The 13,315-nt window shown below is 38.3% G+C and overlaps 1 protein-coding gene across 1 annotated transcript in view; it reads right to left on the bottom strand.

The window, feature by feature from the left end:
• Positions 1 to 13,315, bottom strand: part of OTUD4 (OTU deubiquitinase 4) — a 42,671-nt gene that overhangs the window by 9,710 nt on the left and 19,646 nt on the right. Inside the window, exons 13-17 of the mRNA XM_038400022.2 lie at positions 10,064 to 10,188; positions 9,803 to 9,971; positions 4,388 to 4,550; positions 2,062 to 2,179; positions 555 to 610 (exon numbers count right to left, since the gene is read on the bottom strand). Of these exons, the coding sequence (XP_038255950.1) occupies positions 555 to 610; positions 2,062 to 2,179; positions 4,388 to 4,550; positions 9,803 to 9,971; positions 10,064 to 10,188 (631 nt within the window). The remainder of the gene's footprint in view (positions 1 to 554; positions 611 to 2,061; positions 2,180 to 4,387; positions 4,551 to 9,802; positions 9,972 to 10,063; positions 10,189 to 13,315) is intronic.

A 13,315-nucleotide genomic window follows, 5' to 3' on the forward strand; every position in this document is an offset into this window, starting at 1 on the left:
TGGAGAGTCAATGCTATTCTATTTTTTTTTCTACAAAAAAAGGCCATTAAAAGATATTAAGCACACAACACTCTTAAAAAGGTGGGCTGGCCATCAGATGAGTGTTTATCAGATTGCTACTATGGCAATCTTGATGATCTGTTGGCAGCAGGGATCACAGTGAGAACCTCTAGATCCTAAACCATGCCAGACTCAAACCTGTGAGGTCCAACCACTAGAGGGGAACAGAGACTCATACTGCCAACATATGGGGTACATTAGCAAATAGAGATCCAGGTTCAGAAGTGCTCTTAATAGCCCAAGTTGTAGAATTTACATTGCAGAGAGAAACCACATAAACAGACTCTTAAAGGTTCTGAGGAAGTTCAAAAATAAGACAAGTCTCCCTCCTACAATAATCTACAGAAAGTACTGAAGTAGCAGCAGTAGCCTTGGCTCTGAAGACAGCTACCTCTCTGCTAGCCACCTTACGCTGTGCTGCTTAATGCACATTATGGGAGGGAGGGAGACAGGGTGAGAGAGAAAGAATTGGTTTGGTCTTTTCTTTAAATTACCTCAGATGAATTTGACTCAAACTTCTGACTGAAGTGGACCTGCCTGGAATTTGAATCTGTAATACCAAAAGATACAACACTGTAAATGAAGCATCAAATCATTAATAGTCACAACTTGAGCCAAAGGAAAAAAAAAAAAAAAAAAAAGGAGGACTTGTGGCACCTTAGAGACTACTTCAGCCAGTATAGCAACTTGTCTTTCCAAAGTTAAATCTTCAGATACATCATGACCTTTCTACTTCAGCTCAATTATACGTTACTTCAAAATAGCATAAACGTGGAAAGCAGAATAAGCTGAAATAAGTAGGGCTGGCTGGAAAACAAAATTTCTGATTCACAAAAATTTTCAAGGTTTCAGAATTTGTTTTCATTCTGCATTGGGATGAAAACCAAGACATTATGAAAATTTTCACCAAAAAACTCAGCTTAGAAAAGCCAGTAGCCCCGTGGTTAGGTCACTCACCTTGGATGTGGAAGACCTAAGTTCAGATCCCTGCTCTGCCTGATGCAGGGACTTTCAAAAAAATGTGAATCAGATGTAGGAGCTTCAATACCTATTTGTCTTTATCAGAGCAGAGGAGAAAAGGGGACAGGTGAAAAGAGGCAAAAATAGGTATATGGGGAAGGATAGATCCTTGAAGGCAAGACCAAGGAGTTTCAACATGATGCAGTAAAGAAGGGGGAAGCAGGGAACAGATTCACAGAGTTCATATATAACAAGACTGAAAAGCCAGAAAGCAGATTAGCAGCTGCATTTTGCGTTGACACAACAATTGTCTGCTCTCCCACTATACAACTGCAACCTTCTTCCCTGTCGCCGCCACAAAATGAACCCCACCAGAAGTAGGAGAGCTTAGTTACCTTATCTTTCCTCCAAGAGTTACTTGACAAATATGCAAAGAATTGTGAGGAATATGGGAGAAGGAAATCTCACACCTCTCACCCTTCTCCAGCACTACTTAATTTAAAAGTGTTTGCAATTCAATCTCACTCACGCACACACTTCTTTCAATTCCTTCCCCTACCCTTACAATTTTATTAGATAAAGTCAATTTAGGCACTAACCCCTTTTACTTGCTTTTTCTTAGATGAACCCTCTTTCCATCTGAGCAAGTATCTCTGGCATTTCTCCATCAGCAGTTTCTGCAACTCTTATCTGGCACTAATTTCAGTATAAACCGGCACCTAAATTACTTTGATGTGGGTCAGAAGACGTAGCTTTTTAGCATTTAGCTCCTGTTGTGTGCCATCCCACATAATTTGAAAATTCCTATAAAGAGGTGTTTGACCCAAAGACCTTACCCATTAATCAAGAAAACAAGCACCTTTTCCCCAAAGCATGCAACTATATTGCACTTGACCATTGTCACAAAAATTACTCTCATGTACCCAGTCAGATGCATAAATCCACATATAGGCACATCCCCAGCTTTGAAAATCCCAGACTTGGTTTCTTAATATAAAAGCTAACAATGTTTAGTCCAGAAAACATTTTCTTTTACACTACCTTTATCCTTTCGCTCTTCCACATTTGCCTTCCACCTGCTGTTTCTTTTCTCAGTAACAGCTCGGATCTTTACACAAGTATCAGCAGTCTGCGTAGCAGCCTGACAAACTAAATGGTTCTAAAGAAATTGAGAGAAGCAAAATTCAGCATTTCATATAAAAAGGCTTGGCCGCAGGAACGTATAAAACAACGTGCCATCATCTAAAATTACCTCACTTGGCCTCCAGGAATGCAAGTTTATTTTCAGCAGGAGGCAGAGAAAACAAGCAGCCTTCTAATCTCAAATTTTCTACCCATCCAGTTCACTGTTGCATTCCAAGAGAGTGGGGCTCACCTCTGAGTCAAGAGCTCAGGTTATTAAGCTTGTGACATTGCACCCCATAATGCTTTACAGAAATATGCTTATGAGTGTAAATATGACATAACTGGAATATGTTTTATGCTAGATATGCCATGTAACATATTTGCAAAGGTTATATTCTACTGAATGTATTCATCCTATTTATATGCATGTATCATTTTTATATCTGAAGTTATGAGCATTGGCTCTATGCTTGTATTTAAAGTGTTTGCTGCAGGAAGCACATAAGGCAGATTTGGTCAACAAGCGTGAAGGGGTTATTCAAGTAATTGGGAGTGCTTAGCTAACAACAGACCTTGGAAGACACCAATCCACATCTAAGCTTATGTGACTTGCCCAGGTGACTGCAAAACTCCATCTTGTGGAGGGGATTTTCCCACAAGAGAAAGACTATATAAGCCCCTGGAAACCCCTCCATTTTGTCTTCAGCTGGCTCAAGAGATCGCCTCTCCACCCCCAAAGAAATGCCTGAAACAAACGACAGTAACTACAGGGATGTAATTGCTGGACCCAAACTAGGAAAGAGTCTAGTCTGTCAAACAGGTTTCAGACTAGCAGCTGTGTTAGTCTGTATTCGCCCAAAAAAAAAGACTAACAAATTTATTTGAGCATAAGCTTTCGTGAGCTACGGCCCACTTCATCGGATGCATCCGATGAAGTGAGCCGTAGCTCACGAAAGCTTATGCTCAAATAAATTTGTTAGTCTGTCAAAGAAGCTTATTTGGAACATCTCTGAGGGTGAGATTTACCTGCATTTAGTTTCCTACTGTATTAAGCTTAGACTTGCATGTTTTTGTTTTATTTTGCTTGGTAATTTATTTTGTTCTATCTGTTATTACTTGGAACCACTTAAATGCTATTTTTTATATTTACTAAAATCACTTTTTACTTATTAAATAACCCAGAACAAGTAATTAATTCCTGGGGGAGCAAACAGCTGTGCATCTCTCTCTATCAGTGTTAGAGAGCGAACAATTTATGAGTTTACCCTGTATAAGCTTTATACAGAGTAAAATGGATTTTATTTGGGGTTTGGATCCCACTGGGAACTGGGTGTCGGAGACAGGAGCACTTCTTAAGCTGTTTTCAGTTAAGCCTGCAGCTTTCGGGGGATGTGATTCAGACCTGGGTCTGTGTTTGTAGCAAGCTAGAGTGTCTGGCACAACTGGGCAGGGTACTGAAGTCCCAAGCTGCCAGGTAAAACAGGCTTAGAGGTAGTCTCAGCACTCAGGTGACAGTCCTAAGGGGGTTTCTGTGACTCAACCTGTCGCAAGGCTACATGGACAAACCTTGGAGTTTTATTCCACTTCTAGAATCTATAAATTCTTCCATTTTAAAATCCTAATATTCCATATCTGAGCAGGCGCATCACAGCATTTCCCACACTGCAACAACAAGATGGTGGTCTCCTCCATGAGATGGTGGTCTGCCCTTTACTTACTAGGAGGTTCCAGAAAGCTCTCCTGGGCCTGATTCATTTCTTATGAACAACAATGGAAGTCAGGAGTAACATCATTGAAAAAAGTTTAAGATAAGCAGAATCAGGCCCTCTGCCTGGAAATTGTCATTCCCAAAGAGCAAGACATTCAAGGTCTCTCTCAAATCCCATTCTCCTCACAATCTAACATCTATTACTATTTCAGCCTGTCTCCCCTACTTCTGTTTTCTGCCGGACTGAATTAAAACCTAAAAATTCCAAAGAAAGATTATGTTAAGACAACAGCTTCTTATCCGGCAGATCTGTTCCCTGTGTGTATTAGGAGTTGTATCTGCTTACTTCAGAAAGCAAAGTATGTTTTTTATACTCCTGTTAGTTCAGCAGAGGCAACAAGCTACTGGAGATGAAGCTGAATTCCATTCTGACTCATGCATCAACAGAAGGGACAACCCAGTTTCAAATGAATAATTCACTGGCAGGTTGTAAAAAAAATACCTTATTACCTACAATTACTGAAACATACATACAGAAAGAGCAGGAAAAGCATGTTCATCCCTTTGCTGAATCTCATAAAGTGAGCGAGATTCTTCTATGGCCTGCTTCGTTCTGCGTTCCTCTGGAGACAGGCCAAAGTAGTTACAATCTCTGCTAGTGTAGTCCAGATCTTCAGCTCTCTCCCGGTCTGGTTTTCTGTAGGGGAAGATGACCAAAAAACTGTCAAAGAAATAGTCAAATGGATACCAAGTGTGAGAGTTCAACTACCCCAGAATTACAATTGGGGAAAGCTGAAAGAATACAGCAGAATATACTAGCTATTCAGGTCCCATTATGCCTAGAGTAAAATAGTAACTGCAAATATCAGGATTAAGAGAAAAAAGTGTGTTCCAACATATTCCATTTTATTACCAGCTGGGAAGAAACTAAAACAGAAGTTTGGATCATGTGCATTTTCTCCTTTAATTTATAAAAAGTGTTCTCCCTTTGTTTAGTTATTTCACATGGTATTATACATCCTAGCAGAGGGCAAATATATACATTCAAGTGCTAATAAATGCATTTCAATAAAAGAATACACAAAATAAATGTTGTTCTTCTTAATGCTATTAAAGTTATTTTGCGTTATTCTGAACTTCTGATGAAGCAATATAAACAAAATATACTCCATCTCTCCCTGAAATGCCAGCTAGTAAAAGACTAAGTACCCTTAAAACACAAAACCCTCACAACTTTACTTTGACTAAGTCTTCCAAATTTTGCATAGTCATTGTGACACCACAGCAAACATAACGGCCGAGAACATGAGATTTGTTGGGTGCCTCAAGACAATGGCAAAGCCACAGGAGAATGCAGAATGTTTGTCTGAGAACCCCTACAATTTCAGAGACACTGTAGAGCAGGGGGTCTCAACTTTTTTCTTTCTGAGGCCCCCCAAACATGCTATAAAAACTCCATGGCCCACCTGTGCCACAATAACTGGTTTTCTGCATATAAAAGCCAGTGCTGGCTTTAAGGGGTAAAAGGCAGGGCAATTGCTCAGGGCCCCATGCCACCAGGGGTGAAGCTAAGTTGCTCAGGGCCCCAGGCTTCAGCCCAATGCAGTGGGACTTCAGCGTTCTGCCCTGGGCCTCAGCAGGTCTAACACTGCTGCTTGGCGGACACACTGAAACCTGCCCCAGACCCTTGGTTGAGAACCCCTGCCATGTGTAGAGAATGCTTAGGTTCTTTCTTGTAGTGGTTCTGCACTTATACTGAGATAGATATTGCTCATTTATTATTGCACAATACATGGAAGTTAAGGTGACTAGTAAACAGCTCTGTAAACCTGTTCTTGGCAAAAAACCTGAATGCTCCATAAAATATAAAGGTTGTGATGATGAATAATTGAATATGGCCATTTATGTCATTGATTTTACCAACTGTTGTACAAGACTTGTAGCTATTGTATAACATATGTAATGTAAGGTGTCAATGGAAAAGTTATGATTTTCTAATTATGATTATCCCATTTATATGCCTGTTTCATTTTCATATCTGAAGTTATGAATATTGGCTACATACAGACATACACATGTGCTGTATTCCCGGGTAACACCCAGCAGATAAAATTTACATTAAGGCCAGACAGCTATGTATTGATGGCCCATCAAGGACACTTAGCTCTCACTATGGGCCATAGAAGAAACTCTTTTTGCCCAGATAGCTCTTCTTGTGGATGCCTCAGCAAGAACATGTGCAACGGCTACCCCTGTGAGTCAAAGCATTTAAGGACATGTCATATGCTCTATTTGACTTTGGACTCCATCTTGGGCCAGTAACTTTCCATATGCAGGGGCTGTGGGCTTTGTTTGGGACAGTACATTTCCAGGCATATGGCAGAGGATATAGAAGACCCCTGAGATATCTCCATTTTGCCTCTTTCCTGCCCTGATTCTCTGGACTGTGGATTTACAATTAAAAGGAACATTTTGAACTATGGACTGAGGACCTTCCAATCTTTTGGAAGTTACCAGAGAGACTTTACAAGTCAGCAGTCTATTCAATCACTGCTACAAACCTGATATAAGGACTTTAACAGTTTTTAACTCTCTATTTTATTATTAAAACTTGCCTCAGCATGATTATTGGATAAAATCTGGGTTATATATTGACATGGCTATGTGGCTGATCTCTTGGGATTAGAAAACCTTATCTTTGATTACATTGGTTTTCAGTAACTAACTGAAGTCCAATGCCTAGGGGATGAGACAAGGGCTGGAAGGCCTAAGGAGGCTGCAGCTTTAGCTTCTTGTTAACCAGTGTGGCGAGACAGAAATTTACTTTTTTTAAACTGGTTTGGTATAATCTAATGATAGAATAACTACCAGGCTAGAGTGAGAGTGAGCCCTGTTTCTCCACAGTTTGTCCTGAATTGACATCCTCAGCTGTGACCCACCGAGGCAGAGTGACACAGATAAAGTAGATTAAGAAGTCCACCAAGAGCAAAGAATTCATGGCTATTGGAGTCTAAGTTTTGACTGGTCCCATTAACAATTTTATTGCTATACCTAATAACCTACTTTAGATGGTCATAACTGCCTAATCCAAACTGATTATTATAGCCCTGAATATCCTGACAATCAGCTTCCAGTTTCCTCTGTCCATCCAGGGACACAAAATAGGGGGGAAAAGTATCTCTGTTAATACATGGGCCATAGCTTTCACCATTCTGACAAATGAAACACTTATTTCATATTTGAGTTGATTAAATGTTTTTACTTTTAGATTGGTCAGAAAATATTGAGGACAACTAAAGCATTCCCATATTTGAGAAAAGCTTCATATTAAGCCCTTGTTTGATAGTCATGAACAGTAAGAGAATATTTGTTTTTCAGTAATGCCCACCACCTGCTACATTTCTGGCCAAAGTGAGCTGTGCGCTTTGAAAAGAGGACACCTCTCTCGGATACCAACATCAAAACCCATAGAATCTCACACATTAGAAATTGAAAAGGTGGATTAGATTTATAAAATCTCTATGTCAACTCAGAACTGTCTTTTGCCCTCCAGTATTTTTGGGAATCCCACATTGTCAGCCAATGCAAGTTACGTAAGACTGCTGGCAAAAGAAGAGTAAATTTGAAAACAGATTCAGTAAAAGATGAAGGACTAGATGCACTTTGAAAATTCTGATAGTGAGGATAAATATAAAATTAATTGAGACAGTCATTGGACTACAACACTACTCAAGTCCAACTTTTAAATGGAGAAAATACTTAAGAATCGTGGAGAAACAGGGCCTCTAAAGTATTCTCTAAATTATTCTGAAATGATGTAATACCTAATTTGTCCTAGATGCACTGGTACATAGGCACTGATGGAAATGAATGCTCCTCCTCTGCCTAAATAACTCCCTTCATCCCCAAACTCATTTCCCCTTGAAAAAACATGCATATGATTGAGCAGAAACAGACAAGAGGTGCCTATAATTCCCAAATATTCACCCGAGTGCTTTGCTCTGGCTGCAGTTGTGCTCCAAAGAAGGTACCAAGAGAGAAAGAACGAAGTATTCTGGGCCACGTCTGAAACTAAAAGCTACCCACTATATCCAAGTGAGAAAAAAAAGTTGAGCAAAAACTCTGCTGTAGAAGAGTGGTTCAGAGCTGGCGTGCTGTTGAGTGTCCACTGCAGCTGAAATGCTAGTTTCACATCCCCTAAGAAGGGTGGAGGCATACACTATCCTTTATTTAAGATTAAGGCAGCACCGGAAATGCTATTTATTAGTGTGATGTACTTTTCTTCACTATATAAAAGATACAGAAACCTTCTTTTCCAGCCTACTGCATAAAAATGTAATGAAGCAAACATTTCACCATGTCGAAGTCCTGTGATGAACCTGTACACAAGATTCACTTTAGAGCAAGATTTCGTAACCTAATTCAGTATTTTAAATTTTATTTCAATATCACAGTCTAGTAAAGGTGAGTAATAGTTAACAGAACCAAAAAGAGTTAGAAGTGCTTCTAAAAAGATTCTGTATTTTGCTATTTGATAACACTGTCAAATTAAGAATCTGAAATCAATGTCACAAGAACAGGAAAAAAAAAAAACCCACACCACACACATACTTCAGGAAACAAAGCTACATTTCCTATTAATTCTTTCATTTTGTTAATGTTTATATGCATCCTTGCTTAAGTATACACATGTACAGTTTGACAGTTACAAGCTTATTTTTACTTCTTGGTAATAGGGTACTAGTCGGAAACAATATAGACAAATGCAGAATATTTTCTAAAGATTATTTAATCCTTTGCACTTTTTGAATTCACCAAGTGAAACTGCTATTTAATTACAAAATAAAACCTGTGTTATCTTGTCTCTGGACAACATCTGAAAAGAGTCATCATAACCCAAGAGAAATCATCTGCCAAGTACCTAAATCTATAGCTATAGTGTGATTTTGGATATGTGCTGTCAAAAGCAAAAGCAGATCTGGGGGTAGTACATGTGCTCCTCCACACAACAGCAAAATGAAGAGACCAGGACAGCAAACAATATAAAAAGGAACTGAAAACAACTTATGTATACGACATCAATCATTTTACTACTGTTTCTAAAGTAACTGCCAGTATTAGTATCTGTTGGTATCCACATACATATCCCGACTTCTACGATGCACATTAACTTTATACTTAAGGATTCTCTTTTGAAAGTTCTATTTCTTCTTTTCCCTAATGGCTACGATGGAAACTTAAATGGCTCTCTCTTATGGCAACCTTTAGCCATAAAATAAATAAATAAATAAATAAAATCATGGCACTAAAATGACTTTTGCTGCCATCACATTGTGTGTGTGTTATATCTTCCCCTACCCGGTGTCAGTCTTGTCTGTTCCTGCCCCAAAGAGCTTACAATATAAATAAATAGTCTACTGCTCTGTGTTTGTACAGCACTTAGCACAATGGGACCCCATGCTTGGTTGGCCCTTACGCACTACTGTAAAACTATTAATAATAAAAGTGCCAGCAAAAAACCAAAAACCAAATAAAAACAAAAACAAAAAAAAACACAAAACCACTAGCATGCTCTCGAATTCTTTGCCTTAATTAAATACGGCAAATTAAATACGGAGTTGGGGAATTTGCATTAACCCCTCCTTAGGGATTCCACAGAAAATCCACTCAACACTTATTGTCCCAAAAGTCCATGCTTGCCTGGCACAATTTCAATATAGTCTGTTGAACTCCCAGGTCTCACATCTTTCACATCTCCCCTCTAAAGAGGTTGCATACAATCCTGGCCCACAATAATACATAAACTTCATGCAATAAAGGTCTTTCAAGGATATTGCCATATCTGTCACATTTGGTATTTAACATCAGCTGGGATGCACAAGAAACAAAAGCCTTTGAGCTGTAAATGGCCACGGTCCAAGATAATGAAGATCTTATTTCTCATTTTACCTTACAGACTGGGAGGGATTCCTGCCTGGAGTTTTGTGCTCAGTAGATGTCTGCTGAGACTGTGAGAACTGATGCTGTCTGATTCCCATAGCATACTGTTGTCGAGGAGGTAGCACTGACTGGGTTTTTATTGGCTTGCTTTGATTCTTTGGCCCTCTGCAGTCTGCTTCTGTGACACAGATGCAAAAACCATTTCATAAGATTTTTCTCACAATTACTAGAGACAAAAGTTTCTACAATTAGAATAGGGAAGAATCCTACCAGGCTGAACATTTTGCCCACATGCTGTAGAGAACTTTTTTATCTTCTTCCCTGACACAGTATTCCAGCCCTCCATAGGGGATGCCTGTGGAAGTGGTTTAAGGCTTTTCAGTGAGACAGAATGCCTGCATAACAGAGGGAGAAAAAAAAATAAAAAGGTCTGTAGACTGGACTGGGGTTGTATAATTAACACCAGATGTTTATTATGACAGAAGCCTCTCTTCTGTTTCTGGGAGAATTATATTCAAGTTTTCTTTGCTCTTGTGTTTTACCTGTTGCATGAGGCTTAACCAGGACAGTAAAAAAAATAAAATTATATAGGTATTTAAAGGTATTATGGTTTTGAGTTCTCAGAAACAGAAATAGGATTTCAAACTGAAACAGTTTAACAATTTGTACAGAACACACAATTTTAACTAATAAAGATGCTAATGAAAATAACCAAACAAGTTTCATTAGATAGAGAAGGGAGGGAGAATAGCTTATCAGTTTTTACATATTAAATAGATACTTTAACATCCTGACACAACGACAAGGCAGAAGGGTAGTAAGAACATTCTATTAATGAGACCAGTGACTATGTCTACCTTTCCTCCCTTCACTAAGTAGTCATTTTAAAACAAAACTACAGAAAATATCAAGTCAAGACAGACAACTTATCAGCAGTTTCTAAAGCTTTGTGGACAAACACGTACATATATCCCCGATTTGGAAATTATAGGGCTTTTCATCTTAATCTTTCAGAATGTCACAAAGCAGCCAACTGGGCAGATAAATTCACTAGGAACATTACAGATTTAGGGATATAGACAGGGATATAAACTATCTTTAAATTAGTGGGCACTGCTTGCTTTTATCTAGGCAGGTAGCATGAACTGAAAGTGGCATTTGAATTATCTGAAATGAAGATATTCAGTTTGGTGGTGGGGGGTGGATGAGTTAATGGTTTAACTTGAACTGTAACTGACTGTTACTCCATGCAGCTATTTAAGATAGTTCTAAAATAACTAGCAAATTTGCAAAATAAAATACAATTTTGCAAGATGACATCACAATTGCCAAGTGTCTTACTCCTTCCTTCCCAATACTATGAAAGAGAAAGTGTTCCCTGTCTGGATTCCTCTCTTCAAACCTTAGCATTGGAGAGATTTCCCTCAGCAATTATCCTCAGCCCTTACCATGTGATCAGGAGTTATTTTGTGAAAGAGAGTGAGGAAGAAGTTACAGCACCTGCAATAGAACTTAAGGGAGATGGCTCAGATAACTGAGCCATTATGTTGTCATGATATCTGGGGAAAAAGGCATGACTATTAATTCAATCAACACACAGCTCTTTCTGTATGAAATCGAGCAGACTAAAGAGTTAATTAGCTATTACATGAGTCTGCTATTCCCTTTCACAAAACTTAACATAAAAAATTAGCCTCAGTTCTAGCATCCAATTACAGAAGCATTACCAGTAATTCCCTGGTGGGAAAATATCATGCTACCTAGCTTGGAGTTTGTACAGAAAATGCTCTAATTTGAGTTTATTAAAGAATAAATATACTACGTCGATGAATCACAGTTAAGTCATGCGATTAACTAAAAAAAATTAATCGTGATTAATTGCAGTTAAACAATAGAATACCAATTGAAATGTATTAAATATTTTGTATGTTTTTCTACATTTTCAAATATAAATTGATTTCTATTACAACATAGAATACAAAGTGTATAGTGCTCACTTCATATTTTTTATTAAATATTTGCACTGTAAAAATGATAAAAGAAATTTTTCATTTCACCTCATACAAGTACTGTAGTGCAATCTCTTTATCGTGAAAGTGTAACTTACAAATGTAGGGGGTTTTTTTGTTACATAACTGCGCTCAAAAACAAACCAATGTAAAACTTTAGAGCCTACACTTAGTCCTATTTCAGCCAATCACTCAGACAAACAAGTTTGTTTACTTTTATGGGAGATACTGGTGACTACTTCTTATTTACAATGTCACCTGAAAGTGAGAACAGGTGTTTGCATGGCACTTTTGTAGCCGGCGTCATAAGGTATTTATGTCCCAGATTCATATGCCCCTTCATGCTTCGGCCACCATTCCAGAGGACATGCTTCCATGCTGATGATGCTCATTAAAAAAAAAGCGTTAATTAAAATTTGTGACTGAACTTCTTGAGTCTTCTATTCTGTTTTACCCATATTCTGCCATGTATTTCAAGTTATGGCCTCAGATGATGACCCAGCACAGTTTGTTTTTAAGAACACTTTCACTGCAGATTTGACAAAATGCAAACAAGGCACCAATGTGAGATTTCTAAGGACAGCTACAGCACTCGACCCAAGGTTTAAGAATCTGAAGCGCCTTCCAAAATCTGAGAAGGACAAGGTATGAAGCATGCTTTCAGAAGTCTTAAAAGAGCAACACTCTGATGCGGAAACTACAGAACCCAAGCCAGCAAAAAAGAAAATCTACCTTCTGCTGGTGGCATCTGACTCAGATAATGAAAATGAACATGTATTAGCCTGGATTGTTATCAAGCAGAACCCATCATCAGCATGGACACGTCTTCTGGAATGGTGGTTGAAGCATGAAGGGACATATGAATCTTTAGTGCCTCTGGCATGTAAATATCTTGCGATGCCGGCTACAACTGTGCCATGCAAAAGGCTGTTCTCACTTTCAGGTGACATTGTTAACAAGACGTGGACAGCATTTTCTCCTGCAAACTGTAACCAAACTTGTTTGTCTGAGCAATTGGCTGAAGTGGGACTGAGTAGACTTGTAGGTTCTAAAGTTTTACATTGTTTTGTTTATAAATGCAGTTATTTTTTGTACATAATTCTACATTTGTAAGTTCAACTTTCATTATAAAAAGATCACACTCCAGTATTTTTATATTTATTTTTTTGATTACAACCTAATACAATAAGCATTGTACACCTTTGTATTCTGTGTTCTAATTGAAATCAACATATTTGAAAATGTAGAAAATGGTATTCTATTGTTTAATCGCAATTAATCTTTTTAATCACGATACATTTTTTTTAATTGCTTGACAGCCTTAGTATATACCATAATTTACAGAGGTACACAGCTACAAGATTTTTATGCTGTGTGTAGATAGGGTTGGGGAGTAAGTTCACCCTTTTATAATAGCAATGTAACTGTTGTTCAGACAGTTTCAGCTGCTGTTGAAATGCACCCAGCCCTTTTTCTGAAGTAGTGCTATGTCAAAATGATCAAGCAGATGGCG

Source organism: Dermochelys coriacea, chromosome 4, assembly GCF_009764565.3.
Source record: "Dermochelys coriacea isolate rDerCor1 chromosome 4, rDerCor1.pri.v4, whole genome shotgun sequence".
Classification (NCBI taxonomy): Eukaryota; Metazoa; Chordata; order Testudines; family Dermochelyidae; genus Dermochelys; species Dermochelys coriacea.